Source organism: Cherax quadricarinatus, chromosome 4 (genome assembly GCF_038502225.1).
Source record: "Cherax quadricarinatus isolate ZL_2023a chromosome 4, ASM3850222v1, whole genome shotgun sequence".
In the NCBI taxonomy this organism is placed as follows: Eukaryota; Metazoa; Arthropoda; class Malacostraca; order Decapoda; family Parastacidae; genus Cherax; species Cherax quadricarinatus.
In genome coordinates, this window is record NC_091295.1 from 51,401,362 (window position 1) to 51,420,115 (window position 18,754).

An 18,754-nucleotide genomic window follows, 5' to 3' on the forward strand; every position below is an offset into this window, starting at 1 on the left:
AATAATATATTTACAGATCATTCATATTCCATTTACTGTCAAGAGACATGTAAACATACGTAAAGACAACATTAAATCGTAAATGAGTGTGAATTTCTTTTTCAAGTTATCTTTTCATTTTTTGATGTCTTGTGTTAATAATATAACATCTACACTGTTTTGTATCATATAATACAATATTGGTGTAGGTACTGACAGAGAGATGATTCATATTGTAAACAGATGATGTACAGTACAGTGGACCCCCGGTATTCGATATTAATCCATTCCAGAGAGCTCATCGAATACCAAAAATATCGAAAAGCAAATCAATTTTCCTCATAAGAAATAATGGAAACCAAATTAATCCGTGCAAGACACCCAAAAGTATGAAAAAAATAAAATTACCACACGAAATATTAAGTTTAATGCAATAGAATAATTACAAGAACAACAATAACAATAGAATAATTGACACTTACCTTTAATGAAGATCTAGTGATGATTGATGGGATGGGAGGAGGGGAGAGGTGTTAGTGTTTAGAAGGGGAATCCCCTTCCACTAGGACTTGAGGTAGCAAGTCCTTTTCCGGGGTTACTTCCCTTCTTCTTTTAATGCCACTAGGACCAGCTTCAGAGTCACTGGACTTCTGTTGCACAACATATCTCTCCATAGTGGCCTGTACCTCCCGTTCCTTTATGACATTCCTAAAGTGTTTCACAACATTGTTAGTATAATAGTCACCAGCACGGCTTGCAATAGCTGTGTTAGGGTGATTGTCATCAAAAGAGGTTTGCACTTTAAGCCACATTGCACACATCTCCTTAATCTTTGAAGTAGGCAACTTCTCCAATTTCTCTATACCCTCCTCCAAAGCAGTTTCCTCAGGTCTGGCCTCTTGCTTTTGAAGATGATCTTGCAGCTCATCAGTGGTTAGTTCTTCATTGTCCTCCTCCACCAACTCTTCCACATCCTCCCCACTAACCTCCAACCCCAAGGACTTCCCCAATGCCACAATGGATTCCTCAACTGGCATAGGCTTCTCATGGTTAGCCTCAAATCCTTCAAAATCCCTTTTGTCTACACAATCTGGCCACAGTTTTTTCCAAGCAGAGTTCAAGGTCCTCTTAGTCACTCCCTCCCAAGCCGTACCTATAAGGTTTATACAATTGAGGATATTAAAGTGATCCTTCCAAAACTCTTTTAGAGTCAGTTGAGTTTCTGTGGTCACTACAAAGCACTTTTGAAACATAGCTTTTGTGTACAGTTTCTTGAAGATAGAAATGACCTGCTGGTCCATGGGCTGCAGGAAAGGAGTGGTATTAGGAGGCAAAAACTTGACCTTAATGAAGCTCATGTCCCCAGAAAGTCGCTCTACCAAGTCTGTAGGATGACCAGGGGCATTGTCTAATACCAGGAGGCACTTAAGGTCTAATTTCTTTTCAATTAGGTAATTTTTCACAGTGGGGGCAAATGCATGGTGTAACCAGTCATAAAAAAAGTCCCTAGTGGCCCATGCCTTACTGTTTGCCCTCCACAGCACACACAAATTAGCCTTGAGGACATTGTTTTTCCTGAACACTGGGAGTTTCAGAGGGATACACCAATAAAGGCTTCACTTTGCAATCACCACTAGCATTGGCACACATCAACAGAGTAAGCCTGTCTTTCATAGGCTTATGTCCTGGGAGTTCCTTTTCCTCCTGAGTAATGTAGGTCCTGCTTGGCATTTTCTTCCAAAACAGGCCTGTTTCATCACAATTAAACACTTGTTCAGGTTTCAAGTCTTCACTGTCTATGTGATCCTTGAATTCCTTCACATATTTTTCAGCTGCTTTTTGGTCCGAACTGGCAGCCTCACCATGCCTAATCACACTATGTATGCCACTACGATTCTTAAATCTTTCAAACCACCCTTTGCTGGCCTTAAATTCACTCACATCAGCACTAGTTGCAGGCAATTTCTTTAACAAATCGTCATGCAACTGCCTAGCCTTTTCACAAATGATCGCTTGAGAGATGCTATCTCCTGCTATCTGTTTTTCATTTATCCACACCAATAACAGTCTCTCAACATTTTCTAATACTTGCGGTCGCTGTTTCGTAATCACAGTTGCACCTTTTGCAAGAACAGCTTCCTTGATTGCCATTTTCCTGGTCACTATATTAGAGATGGTTGATTGTGGTTTACTATACAACCTGACCAGCTCCGACACACGCACTCCACTTTCGTACTTTGCAATTATCTCTTTCTTCATTTCAATAGTCATTAGCACCTTTTTTCTCGAAGGGTTGGCACTAGAAGCTTTCTTGGGGCCCATGGTGACTTATTTTGCAGAAACAAGCACCAAAAACAGTGATAATGTGGAATGTACTGAATGCATCCTTTGATGCGCGCACACTGGCTGGCTTATAAACACTGGCACACACAGGGCAGTTCAGGCCACATGTGGACACGTCTCGTACGAATCACATTGAATACTGGGTTTTCGATCGGATACTGAGGCAAAATTTTTGCGATATAATGCATTGAATACCGGATTTATCGAATACCGATGCCATCGAATACCGGGGGTCCACTGTACTGTAAATGTGCTTTCTTTTCCTTATGATTTTCTTAATAACATTTTCTTTCTCTAGCTTACTTCATTGTAAGAATACATTGTATAATACACATAACATATAAAATGTGTGTTAATTGACTGTTTATGTTATCAGCAAGGCTACCAGTCAACAGTAGGTCATTAGTAGTTAGGTTTTTGAGGAGTCAAAAGTTATACACGGATTGTTGACTTCATGGGGAAACTGGCACCCCTAACCCCTACGTTGTTCAAGGGGCAACTTTATATCTAAAACATATGGCAATCTCTGGTCCTGAGGCCGATTTAAATACATACTTAGATTGTTAAAATATTATGGGAGGTTGTCAGGTTTGATCCAGAGAATGGGAAGGCAGCTCCAGTTCTTTGGTTCATTACTTTCATCATCAAGGCTGTGCCTTGAAGGGTAAGCTAAAGTAAAGAGTGTGATTTGAAAGAAATAATGATGATTAACTTCTAACCAAAATAAATTTTAACTAATATGTTGTGTGGGAATACTTTGTGGGCTGCCAGATGTAATTTGCCATATGACAGAGCTCTAACTCATTACATTACACCCCTTCAGGGAGGTTCCTTGATGCTGGTAAGGGGCTTTTGATATAAGAAATTAGACCTGTGCTCCAATTCATTGAATTGAGTCTGAATACCTTCCATTACCCCAGAAGCTGTATGATCCATATGGGTTTAGTGCTTTCCTTGAATGTAATAGTAATATTTTATTACAGGAAAGTGAGAAACCACTTCGGCAAATGAAGACAGGTTAGGATGTTTTGTTTATATGGCCTCAGAGACAAACTTCAGCAGCTCATCTGAAGAGGGTCTTCAAGGCCGATATATACAAATCTTGCTTACCTGTATCTCATGTTTCTGTCCAAGTGGTTTATTGCTTTATATCAGTGTTTATGACACTTTAATCCAAACATCTATTTTTTGTGTTGCATTGAAAACGAATTTTCCTAATATTACATTCATGGTGAACTGAACCTGTAGGGGTCACACAGTGGCAAGGGATATTGTAAAGCATTCAGACTCTGTTCAAAGAATTAGAGCACAGGTCCTTATTCCTTAGATCAAGAGCCCATCACTAATGTCAAGGAATCTCCCTTGAGGGGTGATTTACCCTAAACAGAGGATGAATGTTTTGAGAATAAGATATGGTATATACTGCGACTAGACATTATTTACAAACCTTTAGTTCACTTTATTTAGACTACTGTTAAAGGTCAAACTTACTTTTTTATGAAGCCGTATTTTTCTCATTTTTATGTGTGATTTCTCTGAAGCTTTGGTTATGTAAGTATTGTAGCAAGATCTTATTACAGTTTAATTTTCAAAAGATGGGGTAAATTTGTTTTGGAGTTAGGTCTGATGGCATGTGACACCAAAATTTATTAATATCATGCTTGAATTGCAGGTAAAGATCTGTGCATAAAGTATTCATTGTCTTTCACTCCCTAGCTATCTTTCCAGAAGTTTATGGACATCATGATCTAATGACCCACCGACTCTCTTCCCCACGTGTCTTTCAGAGTACAGGCACTATGCTTTCCAAATGCAAATTGTTACAGGAAAGGGATAAACCTGTAGGAAAGGAGATGGGGGGTCATATAGCACCTGGGGAATGGGAAGTAATCATGTTTGAACTAAGGTATGTAAGGGTACATCTGATTCTTTACATCAAAGCCCTTTACTAGCATCTAGACAACCCTCTTTTAAGGGTTTAGATCCAAAATTCACATCTTAACTAACTGGTAGATATTACTATATTGTGCTCACTTTAACATCAAATATTTTACTCTCCTGATTCTATGAGCTGTGGAGGTGTTTGACCACTTCCACTTGTATGTTCCTTGCTAATGGATGCCAGAATAAGATGAAGTTACTCAAAAAGATATTTAAAGCAGAGAAAAATTTGGAACATTTATAATTATCAGATGCAATATTGTGCTTGATTGAACCCGTGAAAAATGGTGTCTTTTACTTTTACATTAAATGCGGTTTCATTTTTATTAGATACACATTTCAGGTGCTTGAATTAACATTGTACATACCAGTGTGTTGGCAAAAGACTTCGCTATACAATTTGAAAGCTGTTTTTCTTGATCATGCTACAAAAATTATATTTCATATTATTTAACCCTTAAACTGTCCAAACGTAGATCTGCATTTACATGCGTAGCACTCCAGCCTTGATTTTTTCCATTTGAAAGCATTTAAAAAAATGTGGATCTATGTTTGGAGCAGTATGTGAGCGAATGTAGATCTATGTTTTGACAGTTTAAGGGTTAAAGATTTTAGTGTACTATGGAGATAAGGTGGCAGGGTGTTTGACAAGATCAAGGTGGTAGTGTTGTTGGCTAAAAGTGTTTCATTGATGTTAGAGCAGCGTCAGGGGGATTACCGAGGTAGACGGAATAGGAGAATGCTAATTAATGTTTATTGCCTTGGGAAACAAATGATTGTAGGAGTGTAGATGAGGTAAGTGTCACTTATGGTAATACAGTTGTTGTTTCTTGCTAGGTTAATCTTACTGTAAGGTGTGGAAGCAACCCCTATCAATAGTGATGTAAGAGATTTTCATATAAATTTTAGTACAGTGTAGGATTATATTTAAAGGGAGGACATTTTTGAACTGGTGTATAACAAGCCTCTCAATCTAATTTGAAAATAATAGTAGCAGTTGTAATTTAAAATCCCCGTTTTAGGATTTGGTTTTAGTTTCTAAGGAAATTTGCTAGACTCACTCCCATGAGGTCTCAAGTTTGATGCCCGTATAGTTCCTCCTGTCTTGTAGTGCTATATGCATGATAAGTGTAAAATTTTGGTTTGTAAAATTTTTTTTATGAAAGAATGCACTCTAAACTTAGTTTTTCTTGCTGTTTTCATTTTTGCAAATTTGTAAGTGGCTTTTAACACCAAGGTAATTACTCTAACAATGGATAAAATGTTTTTATCACATTTGATGGGTTAGAGTATTTGATTTGCATGCCTGCTAGTATGTTCTGTTATTACGTATTTGTCTTGACAGCATTTAATAAAACTCTTGCTACAATTGTAACTTCACTGAAGATTTTGTGACAGCAGTACTTTGAATCTGAACTCTCATTTAAGAATGTACAACAGTATTACTGTATGTTGAGAATTATATCTTGAATATGCTTGCTGCATGAAAGTCTTTTGCATTTGTCATATTAATTATATTGCATAAAATTAAATACATCATTAGCAGATGGTTTGAAAAATGTATTCTCTGTGCTTAATTTTGGCAACACTGTTTCTCTTCCAAATGTTAAATTATCCTTGAAGGAAGAAAATATTAGCTTGTAGACTTTATTACTTTCTCGGTATTCTGAACGTGACCTTGGTGTATGTACGGTAGAACCTCGGTACTCAAACAACTCTGTACTTGATTGTTTGGTCAGCACTCGACCAAACAAACATGACCTGATAGAGCTTTGCTGTAAACTATTTCATGTTTCTTTGCATTTTTTTTGGTGTTTTTTATATTATTTGTATAAATAAGTCACCATGGGGCTTAAGAGGGTTAGGGGTAATAGCTACCAGAAAGAAAATTGGTTTGGAAAAATTCGTTTTGTACTCAAACAGATCGGCACTCGAACAGCCTTCTGGAGCCAATTAGGTTCGAGTGCCGAGGTTCCGCTGTACTTATGGGAGCATATGGCACTGCCTTTCATGGGTGTCTGTTGGGGAAGTTCTGGGGAAGCAGTTGCCTCCTCTAGATCAGGCTTGTTAAGGGAAAGCATCTGGCTTTTCAGTCCCTATGTTTTCCCATCCATGGGGAAACCCTTACCTCCTGAAAGTCCTTGACCCCTGGAAAAGTTCCAGTGGATGCTCAGATTTCTTTTACATCTGAAGGCAGTTATTAATTTTATTATCTTTTATTCTTGTATTATTTATTTCATCTTTTGCTGTTCTCTGGCATTTGTAAATTGGACAGAATTATTGCAGAAACTTATGGTAATAACTGAATATTATGCATGTTAATTTATTTTAATAGATAGCCTAAGCAAATATTAATTTATATTGATAATTTTATTAAAGTAGGTACATCACAGGTGCTCTTTTTAAGCTTGTGTAGAATTCCTACATCAGGGGAATATGGCATCAAGGGTAAAGAGGATAAGGTACCTTACCTAATATGACATAAAGGGTAGAGAGGATGACTAGGTCTCTTACCTAATTAGTTGTACCTAAAGCTGCTTATAGCATAATTACTATATCTTTAACTGTCATGTCTTAGAAGTAAAGTAGGTTACACTGTGTTGATTCCATCCCATTTCTTGTGGAAGGAGGCACAGGATACTGTAGTGTCTCATCACATAGTTTGTATAATAGAGAGAAACAAGTGTTTAAGTTTGGCATGATTAATTTATTAATTTTCTATTTATTTCACTGTTCTGAATCATAAGACAAGTAGAAATTAATATTTTAGTATTTTTGGAGCTGTTTAATTTCATCTATTTGCAAAATGTTTTTAATGCCATATCTAGTTGGTTTCAAGGTTTACTTTAAACTACTATTTTTTTTTAATACCAATTGCAAATATGTGTTTAATGATCAGTTTAAACTGTATATGTAGAGGGAACATGTTTAAAACGTGAAGTGAGAGGCATAAAATTTATGGGTTAATCATAACCTAGCCAGTTTTTACCAGTCTTGCAAAGATGGACTTGTAGACTGTACTTAGCTTTTTGAACTTATCTATGAGAATTTGTAGTGTGTGAGCTCATAATGCTGGGTCACCTCCGAACTTTCAACTGTATGATGTGAAATAGTTTTGTCATTTGTAGTTTTGAACCTTTGTATGGAGTCTGCTTCCATTGTTCATTTCATTCTATTTTTTTAATGAAGTGTTTCCAAATATCCCTGTTGCTCATTAGTGTGTATAATTTCACATCTGTCTGTTTTACATTCTACCCTCGTAAAGAGCTTCTCCATGTCTACCCTGTCCTAAAATATTTTGTATGTTGTGCATGAGTGCATGCAAGTGTGCATATATGATAGATGAATTTGTATGCAAGTCTTGGTAAATGCCTGGGTGCACATTTGTGTAGGTATATTTACATATATATACCTTATAAAGTTATAAGTGAATGAATTTTGGTTTAGTAAGCATCACTTCCCTCTGCTTTGATATAGAAATTTGACTATTGAGGTTATACAAATTATGTAAGCAAATAATTTAAAAGTATCTAGAATATGGTATGTATTTTGATGTAGAGTAATTAGAATTGTACATTAAAGAGTTATGTATCCCACAGGCCAAAGTGTAGTGTGTGAGGTGATGAGGAGGATCTTGGCAGCTCGAGCCATTCACAATGTTTTCTCCACCAATGAGCTGCGACTCTCAATTTCAAGCTCATATTTGATGCTCTCTGATGCCACCACCAAAGCTCTTCGTTTGCAGCACAGCCTGAGTGATGTGGCTTACTGGGCTACGCATAGTGAAAACCACAAGTAAGGAGTCGAGGTGTACTTTGCATGTATATAACCTGTAAGGGTGTCTCATCAAATGCCAAACACAGTTATCATAGTGAGTTTATGCCACCTCTTGTCACACATCCTAAATAGTCATTGCTGCTTCTGAACAATTCATCATGCCATCCCCTTCTGTTGATCTTTGTACACATGTTAAGAGTATTTTTTCCCATACTTTTTTTAAACACCTGGCTCTCTAACCCAAGTAGGGCGACTCAATGAAGCATAAAACCCTCATTGTCACTCAGTCACTGTCTTGCTTGAAACACAGTGATATTACAGGTCAGGTGACCCTCCAAAATGCAACATCCCCACCCCTCCTTCAGAGTGCAGGCACTACTTTTCACCACCAGGACTCAAGTCTGGATAGCCGGTTTTCTCTGAACCTCTTAATAAATGTTACCTTGTTCACACTCAGACTGCATGTCAGACCACAGAAACACTTTACTTTCCCTCACTATTATCTAACTATCATCTGCTAACCCTCTAACCTTTCCTAGGATGACCTTGCCCCTCTTCCTCACCACCCCAGATTTATATGCACCATCTAGTTATCCTGTTTTTCTCCAGTTCTTCTAAATGTGTAAACCACCTCAACAACTCCTCAGCCCTCTGAATAATACTTTGTAGTAACTCCAAATTCTCTGCATGATATTCACACCATACATTACCCTCAAACATTTCATCTCTGCTGCCTTAGCATTCTTCTCACTGCAACATTTAGAACCCATGTTTCATACCCATACAACAGTGTTGTTACCACTATACTCTGGTACATTACCCTGTTGCAGGGGTTGGCAACCCCCGGCCCATGGGCCACATCCGACCCGCATGAGGTTTTTGTCCAGCCTGCCAACTTAACATCTGGACACTAATTATCTAATTAGTATCGAATGCAGATGCAGTAGTTTACTTCAAGGTTAAGCAGTCCCTGGAAAAGTTACTTTGTATCATCTCTCCTTAGAGTTTTTCATTTGAGTTTGTTGTCTGGTGGTAAAACAACTGTACAGTAGGTATCTGCATTCGATAATAATGTTTATTTATTTGTGATGAATTGTGTTATGTGTTAAGTATTATTAGAATTAGGCCAAAATTGGTTTAAAAAACTAATAGCAACCCTGAGTTTGAGAAAGTTATTATATTACATTTAATAACATGGCCCTCCTCCGAGAGACTGCATAGCTGTCTGACCCTCTCTCCAAAAGGTTGCTGACCCCTGCCTTATTGTCTCCACACATACCTCAGTTCACAACCCACCTTTTTTCCGTTATCAATTCTGAGTTCACCTCATCTCTTATAGAGTCATCTGCTGACAAGTCCACTCCCAGCCATCTGAGCACATTTGCCTCCTCCATTCTCCTTCCCTCCAATCTGATATCCAGTCTCTAATTGCCTGCTCTTCACAATCTCTCAGAAGAACCGTGTTATCAAAAAACAATTGGGATGGCAACTACTCCATACCAGATTTATCATCTGTCAATCCCACACCTATCCTCAACACCTTAGCATTCACTTCTTTTACAACCCCATCTGTAAATACCAGTATGTTAAACAACCATGGTGACATCATGCACATCCCAGTCTAAGGCCTAACCTGAGCCTTTCTATCCACACACAAGCTTTGTACTGCTTTAAATAACCTACCACCTATTCCATACATTTACAACATTACTTCCCTATTATATCCTTATCTAATTCCATAAATGTAATGAAAGTTCTGCTTTTATTCAAGTATTGTTAACACATGGTCTACACATCCCTTACCCTCCCTAACATCTTTTTCTGCAGTTCTACTCTCTGACTTATCTGTAATCCTTTCAGTAATAACTATTGTACTCAAAATATGTACTTTTTTTCTTTAACTCACACGCTACCTCCCACTGAGGTACCATGGCCCAAAGAATGGAGCATTCACAATTATTCATTCAGTATTTCAAAGTGGGGCATGAACCCTTTGGAAGTCAGTCCTAAAACTAGCAGGCCAGTGTGCTATCCAGTGTACCATGCTTGCTCAATGAGATTCACCAATCTAGTTGCAGCACATAGATTGCCTTGCTATGAATTTGAACCACTGTCCATTCAGTTTTTTTTCTACAGTCATGTCATGTCATGATCTTTCATCATACAATAGCTTTTTCTTCCTCTAAAATGTTAAGATACCATAATCCAAACAAGTATTTGAACTGCAGTATCTCCACTCCACCTTCCAAATACAAGCACTGCCCTTCACATCTCCAGGACTTCAGTCAGGTTAACAAGTCTCTTTGAATCCCTTCATACACTTTACCTTGTTCTCATTCATGGTATGTTTATCAAAAAGTGCTCTTCCCTGTTCACTCCTATCTTTTACACTCAAGTAAATACTGCTTTGTAGGTAATTAGTGGTTGGAACATTTTTACTAATGTATCATTGAATAATATGCTGTATTCAAAAACAGTTTATTATTATTAAACTATAATAAGGCTAAAGTCTTTTCCAATACTGTGTATAGTTTAATAATAAACTGTAGGATCATTCAGCATTGCAGATGACCATAAGTATTTTCTTAAACTGTCATTGGCACAAGGAAACCTCAGCCATATACATGTCACACCTAAAAATGACACTTGTGATGGTGTAAAGAAATCTTCTAAATATGGCTTCATAATTATATAATTAACCTATACTGAACAATCTGCAGTAAATAACTAATGTAGTGACATGCTTATAAAATTTAAAATAGACAGGAATCAGTTATGAAGCATGATTAATAAATGTTTATTTTTGTATGGCTCACAAAAGTATAGTTAAATGAATCAGTACAATAGTAGGCACAAAAGACAATCATTAATTATGCAAGCCACTTAGGGCAGTTAATCATAAGCCTTGCATGTTACTTAAGAACTAGATGTAGACTATATTAAGCAAGTCTTCTTGTGCTGTTAACTACAGTCATAACGAAGGTAGCTGATGACGAAAGGTCAGTTACAAAAGAATTACACATTTTAAACTGGTTTAGTGGTCTTCAGTTTTCTTGAGTGATTTAATAGATGAAGATACATTAAGTTGCTTAGAATACAATACAAATGAAATGGTACAATTGTTACCAATTATGAATGGGAGTTGAAGGAAGGCTGGAAGAATGGACAGAATTAAGATGAAAGCTGGTTTTCTATGACAGTGTATTGCTGTCTGGAGGTGCTTCTTAATAATAGCTCTGAATCAGTTGGTAGATAGGGGACCTTTCGATATTCAGGCAGAGAATTCCAGATCTTGGGGCCTTTTATGCATGCAGTTTTTACACATGTTGAATTGTATGTGGGGGAATGGGAAATGTCAGATTTTTGTGTTTTGTTATACTCGTTTGTTCTGTTGCAGCTATCAAGGATAAGTTTCAGAGAAGGGTTTATATTCCAATCAATTGTCCACACAAATTTTTTTACACTAATTACTAGCTGTGTTCTATACTGTATTCTGTGATCTATATTATCTATAGTGCTTTGAAAGTTTACAACATATGGGCCACTACTAAGTCTCCACTAATTACTTCAGGCTCGTAGGATATATAGTGCGACAAAGCGAGAGCGGAGGAGCAGATAACACCAGGTACTCGTGCTTTGTGTTCGAGGCAGATGGCAGTGGAACCGATGTTTGTACTGCACTGGGAGTGGCAGCAAAGGCAGCTTATGATCATCTTCTGGAGAAGAAAACAATTGAGAAAAAGAGAAACCAGGAAACAGTCAGTATCTTTTTCAGCTTTTTTAATATGCATTTTGACAAGAGGAAAAACAAATGCAGCAAATTCACTCATTACTAAATTTAAATATTTTTTCAGCTAATGTAGGCATTAATAAAATTTCATTTCATGAAGGTGGAGAAAAAATATCTAAGGAACAAACTTCATACAGAATCAAAAATAGAGTTTCCAAATCTATTGAGATATTGCATTTCCTGTAGTTTTAATTTTTGATAATTATTGATTGCACAAAAATTTTAATTTAGTGTAATTATGAAGATTGAATATAAAATCAAATACACTTGACATGCATTTCAAAACATGTTTTGAACCCTAATGTGTTCCTTTGCACGTGTTAATTTTATTGTCGAAGTTTATATGCATTTATGTGATTTTTCATTAAATTAAAGGTATATTCTTAGTTGAAGAGAAGCAGTATACTACAACAAGCCTTTATTGTAGACAGTGTTTTGCTTGGGATAACAGTTTTGTTGAAAGCTACACCTAAACATTTGCTTACCCCTGGAGTGCCGTGTGGTGTCATGACTCCATGTACTTCTATATCTTTGTTTAACTTTGAATTGATCGAAATCATGGAAGGTGACTGGTAAATGTCCACTCTGTTTCCAGTCGTCTAAGACCACTGGAACAAAAACAAAAAATTAACGACAAGTTATCAGACAGTTCACGCAAAGAATAAAAATATTTTACCTCAACTATATGGCAACTTTTCTGGTGTAATGTTGCTGTATAACCCTTGTGGTTTAGTGCTTCTTTTGATTATAATTCTGGTGTAGTGATCCATTTAAATGTACACGCAAGCTTTGTAAATACTGTACTATCATTCAACAGTATACAGTATCATCGTTGACAATGAGTGGTCTGATTTACTGTATTTAACAAATGAACAGTTTAAATATTCGAAAGTCAAGGGCAGTCATTTTCTAGTTGGGTGCCATGCTTAGTAATAGCTAACAGTCCCCCCAAATATGTTATCAACGTTTTTAGGTTCCATAAAAAAATACCAAATTGTTAAATATTGTTTGTAATGCTTGCCAATTATTAGTTTTTTTTTTTTCTGAGTAAATATATGGCAAGTAACTGGCATTTTGAATACTACTACCTAAATCACACTATTTGAGAAGAAAAACTGCTTCATTTCAAATACTGTGCACCTGATGCCTGGGTAAGAATTGTTAAAAATAATTTACAGGAACATTTATTTCATATTTTCTCTACTCGCACAGAAATAAAGGTTCTCCTATAATGTGAAAGATATTAATATATTCATGGAATATACTAAACTCAAAAGGTTTGGCACTGCTGTGAAGATAAACCAGTTTCATACACAACACTTGCACATGAAGTTGCTGGGTTACTTATTTCCAGCAAAATGTAAGACTTCATTCTTTGTTTTCTGAAGTGTATGACACAAGGTATAAGACAGTGGCAAATTTGAGAGACAAGCATATTTGAGATGTGCAAGTCTTGGAAAAATTAGGTAGTGGAGCAGAGCGCTAAGCCTTGGAATGAGCATCACATGTTTTATCTTGGTACCTGTATATTGTGAACTAAGAGATCCAGTGTATGTGCTATAATAATGAGAAGGTAAATCATCAAAACTAAGCACTAAACCCACAAGGGTCATACAGCACTGCAAGAGAGAAGGTGAAGTTAATTATAATGGAACCCTACAATTCATCCAATGTTGCACAAGGTGAAGAGATTTACATTAATTTTGGCTAGCTCTTGCTGTATATACACGTCTCTCAAAGTAAGGTACCATTAATTGCTCTCTAATATATTTACAGAAACTCTTGTTAGCCAATATAGCTCAACTTCCAGACATCGATGATCCCCCTCAAGTGAGCTCTGATGGCCAGTTCCTCATCCTTGATGGCGATTTGACCGACACTACTCCAAAGACATCACCAGTTCCTACTCGTTGCAAAGAAACCACACCAGTTCCTGACCCTGTAGTGGCTGGTGATGGACAGGATCCAGAAAGTGAAGCTTAGCATCCTTGTCACTTGAGTATTACTAGGCTTTTAAAAGCAAGTGTGTGACAAAGCTAAGGTTTAGTTATTTGAGACTGTTCACCATATAAATTACTTTTTGTTTTATATACAAATACAGTAATGTGGTCTTTTACATTTTAAAATTTATTTTTGAGAAACAGTCTGCATTTTTGTCCTTTTGACAAATAAAATATATTACTAAATGTCTGATATGGAAATCAGGAGGCTTTTAGAGTATCTTAAGGCTAATTTTGTTATGGAAATGAAGCCTTATATATTTACTGTAGTTGGCAGCCAAAGTGTACTTTGCATGCAGGGGTTGAATAACAGAGGCAGGCTTTGTACTAAAGGTGTGCCAAGCTTTGAATTTTATCATGAAATCTTTGAATGGAATTTTCTAGATAACTTTAATGCTGTGTGGAACATTGGTACTCAGCTTTGATACTGTACATGGTATCACCAATGTAATATTTTGCCAAAATGTTTTAAAAATTTAAAAATAAAATAGCTAGATTTTTCAGACTTTGCATTAAAATTGACTAACAGTGAAAGCAATTTATCCACGAAAAACAAATTTTAATCAAAGCTATTAATATTATTACCTATACATACTTAGTGATAATTTCGTTAAATTACATTATAAGGGCATTCACAATACAATAGGGTCCCAACTTATGATGTTGGCGCTTTGAATCCTGTTAATTACTTTTGAATACAGATCTGCAGTTACAATCATTGCAAATATTCAAACAAATTATTTTTTAATTTTTTTTTTTTAAGAGTTTTTACCAAATGCATTCATACTTTGTCTATTTTCATTTTATGCATATATAGATAGCTCTCATTTGTTTGGTAGAGATTGGTCAAGAACTATAAATTTAGTAGTTATGATTTTCTTAAAGCTGAAATATGTTTGTGTACATTATGAATTTGTGGAGTTTTTTTTTTTGTGGGGGGGATAGAGGTTTGTTAAAACCTGTAGATTAAATACTGTAATTACATTCTGTAGTAGCCACTAACCACTTCCTCTGTACTGGACATGTCCATTTGTGAGGTTCAGGATATCAACTCATGCCACACCTTTCCCCATAGTTATCCTTACCATTACTTTTCCACTATTCACCTAAGCACATTAACCCTCACCATAATAATAAGGGAATGTCAAGCGTATGTAGAGTTGAATTTGATACAGTGCAAGAGTGGGTGGAAGTGATGAAGGGTTGCAGTCCAGCTGCTCTCTCCTGTTACACCTGTTGCCCCATTCCTCCTGTAATACAAACCCAACCACAGCAGTGAAGAAGTGAATAGTGTGTGTAAAGAGTATTTTGAGAGAGAAAGAGTGAGCGAGTGAGTCAGAGACCAGCTCCTGCCTTCCTCAATCAATTTGTACTACACGTCCATCTTTTAGCTCTGTTTTAATTAACTAATACTGTATTATTTTGGGTAAATATTCTTAGTTAAATTGAATTACATGCAGAATATTATGGCTTGGATACACATGACATGGGCATCTCTGGAAGCTCATAGTTCCAAACACCAGACTTGCAACAGTTTTCAGGAATGCATTAACTTAAGTTGGGGCCCTACTGTATGGTGAAAAGAAGATTAACCTCTTCTTGGCTATTAAAATCAAATGTGCTGTAGTACAAATGATTTAAACTTCCTGATATTTTTTGAACTGGAGAGTTTTGTCTTGTAGGTATTATTTGCAATACTGAAAAATGAAATCCTTATAATTAAAAGGTTTATTAGAGAGCAAAGTAAATTGCTTGTTCCAAGTTAAGGCTCATGTAAAGACTAAGATTTAAGATTTTTAAAAATAACTAAGCATTAGACAGCACAATTGGAAACTGTAGATTGACATAACGATTGTCATTGATTGATGCCTGATATTTGCCAAACTGAAGGCAGTTTGACTTTTTATGCAAGATTGCATGCATATGTTGAAAATATTTGTTATAATGCAAGTTAAGCATGAGACGAATTATCAGAGAACTAAATTTTTATAATTTTATATAGTATATGTATACAGTACAGTATTTGCATATTACAAAAAAACTTAGCTTTCTCTTTATGGAGATTGGATAAGAAGCGAGATTAAATGACCAGTGTCACAACCATTTATGCAATCATACAGCGTCTGAAGTAGAGGGGAAAATTCTGACTTTTTAAATTCTCAATACCCGAAAAACACAGTACAGTCTTTACAAGGATGCTGCAGTGATGATTGCATATCTTCTAAATGCTAATAGATATGAGGAAGATGCTAAAGAAAAATGCAAACCAGGTGGTTCTAAGTGTACTTCGGCTCTAATGCAGATACAGATAAATACTGAATATCTTCATACAAGTTTGTGATGAATGTAAAGTGGATGTCATAATAGCGTACATAATCAATATTACAAATGTGGCTTGCCATCCTACTGCAGATGATGCCTAATTTTGTTTTTCTTTTACATTTGCTTCCCAATATTTTATAATTCATTATGAAATTTAAGATTTATTAGGCATACCCCATGACATTAAGAGTTACCCATAATTATAAAAATAAATAAAATGAAATTTTATTTCTTTGCTAAGGTTACAGTGTATGTTTACATTTCATAATTTGATTGGTGCAAAGAAAACCATTATCACGCCGAGGCATTTCGGGCAGACTTAACCTAATACTTATAGACTACTTAAGTCTAGACAGGTGAAGAGTGGTAGAATACAATTTTTTTTTTTTTTTTTTTTTTTTAACACACTGGCTGATTTACACCAAGGCAGGGTGGCCCGAAAAAGAAAAACTTTCACCATCATTCACTCCATCACTCTTGCCAGAAGGGTGTTTTACACTACAGTTTTTAAACTGCAACATTAACACCCCTCCTTAAGAGTGCAGGCACTGTACTTACCATCTCCAGGACTCAAGTCTGGCCTGCCGGTTTCCCTGAACCCCTTCATAAATGTTACTTTTCTCACACTCCAACAGCACGTCAAGTATTAAAAACCATTCGTCTCCATTCACTCCTATCAAACATGGTCACGCATGCCCGCTGGAAGTCCAAGCCCCTCGCACACAAAACCCCCTTTACCCCCTCCCTCCAACCTTTCCTAGGCCGACCCCTACCCCGCCTTCCTTCCGCTACAGACGATACACTCGAAGTCATTCTGTTTCGCTCCATTCTCTCTACATGTCCAAACCACCTCAACAACCCTTCCTCAGCCCTCTGGACAACAGTTTCGGCAATCCCGCACCTCTTCCAAACTACGAATTCTCTGCATTATATTCACACCACACATTGCTCTCAGACATGACATCTCCACCGCCTCCAGCCTTCTCCTCGCTGCAACATTCATCACCCATGCTTCACACCCATATAAGAGCGTTGGTAAAACTATACTCTCATACATTCCCCTCTTTGCCTCCAAGGACAAAGTTCTTTGCTTCCACAGACTCCTAAGTGCACCACTCACTCTTTTCCCCTCATCAATTATATGATTCACCTCATCTTTCATAGATCCATCCACTGACACATCCACTCCCAAATATCTGAATACATTCACCTCCTCCATACTCTCTCCCTCCAATCTGATATCCAATCTTTCATCACCTAATCTTTTTATCCTCATAACCTTACTCTTTCCTGTATTCACTTTTAATTTTCTTTTTACATACCCTACTAAATTCATCCACCAACCTCTGCAACTTCTCTTCAGAATCTCCCAAGAGCAGTGTCATCAGCAAAGAGCAACTGTGACAACTCCCACTTAATGTGTGATTTTTTATCTTTTAACTCCACGCCTCTTGCCAAGACCCTCGCATTTACTTCTCTTACAACCACGGTGACATCACACATCCTTGTCTAAGGCCTACTTTTACTGGGAAATAATCTCCCTCTTTCCTACATACTCTAACTTGAGCCTCACTATCCTTGTAAAAACTCTTCACTGCTTTCAGTAACCTACCTCCTATACCATACACCTGCAACATCTGCCACATTGCCTCCCTATCCACCCTGTCATACGCCTTTCCAAATCCATAAATGCCACAAAAATCTCTTTAGCCTTATCTAAATACTGTTCACTTATATGTTTCGCTGTAAACACCTGGTCCACACACCCCCTACCTTTCCTAAAGCCTCCTTGTTCATCTGCTATCCTATTCTCCGTCTTACTCTTAATTCTTTCAATAATAACTACCATACACTTTACCAGGTATACTCAACAGACTTATCCCCCTATAATTTTTGCACTCTTTTGTCCCCTTTGCCTTCATACAAAGGAACTATGCATGCTCTCTGCCAATCCCTAGGTACCTTACCCTCTTCCATACATTTATTAAATAATAGCACCAACCACTCCAAAACTATCTCCACCTGCTTTTAACATTTCTATCTTTATCTCATCAGTCCCAGCTGCTTTACCCTCTTTCATTTTACCTACTGCCTCACGAACTTCCCCCACACTCACAACTGGCTCTTCTTCACTCCTACAAGATGTTATTCCTCCTTGCCCTATACACGAAATCACAGCTTCCCTATCTTCAACAACATTTAACAATTCCTCAAAATATTCCCTCCATCTTCCCAATACCTCTAACTCTCCATTTAATAACTCTCCTCTCCTATTTTTAACCGGCAAATCCATTTGTTCTCTAGGTTTCCTTAACTTGTTAATCTCACTCCATGCCAGAAGTGTCTGTATTAACTAAAATGTAACAAATGTATATGTAACTTTTAGAATTACTACACCTAGTCTTTCAGTGTGTTAACAGGAAATCTTATAGCATCTTGAAATGTATTAGGGTTGCAGTATGGCAGCAACCAATTTTCCCAGGCAAGGTTCAGGGTCATGAGGTTGCACCCTTCAAGTTTGATATACTAATAGAAGTTTCCCCCTTAATGTCTATTTCCTGGGAAGTTTCCACCCAACTCCAAGTGCCTATTAATTTTATTG

The 18,754-nt window shown here is 36.9% G+C and overlaps 1 protein-coding gene and 1 long non-coding RNA gene across 4 annotated transcripts in view; one reads left to right on the forward strand and one right to left on the reverse strand.

Annotated features, from left to right (window-relative positions):
* LOC128684543 (DCC-interacting protein 13-alpha) overlaps window positions 1-17,473 on the forward strand; it is a 66,088-nt gene extending 48,615 nt beyond the window's left edge. For both annotated transcript variants that reach the window (XM_053770795.2, XM_053770796.2), the window contains 3 exons: window positions 7,863-8,058; window positions 11,612-11,798; window positions 13,607-17,473. In XM_053770795.2, coding sequence (XP_053626770.1) covers window positions 7,863-8,058; window positions 11,612-11,798; window positions 13,607-13,813 — 590 coding nt within the window. In that variant the 3' untranslated portion in view covers window positions 13,814-17,473. The remainder of the gene's footprint in view (window positions 1-7,862; window positions 8,059-11,611; window positions 11,799-13,606) is intronic.
* The window catches only part of LOC138854312 (uncharacterized), a 63,927-nt gene continuing 56,790 nt past the window's right edge, over window positions 11,618-18,754 (reverse strand). For both annotated transcript variants that reach the window (XR_011393515.1, XR_011393516.1), the window contains 2 exons: window positions 12,316-12,438; window positions 11,618-11,756 (listed from right to left, as the gene is read on the reverse strand). This is a non-coding gene — a long non-coding RNA (uncharacterized lncRNA). The remainder of the gene's footprint in view (window positions 11,757-12,315; window positions 12,439-18,754) is intronic.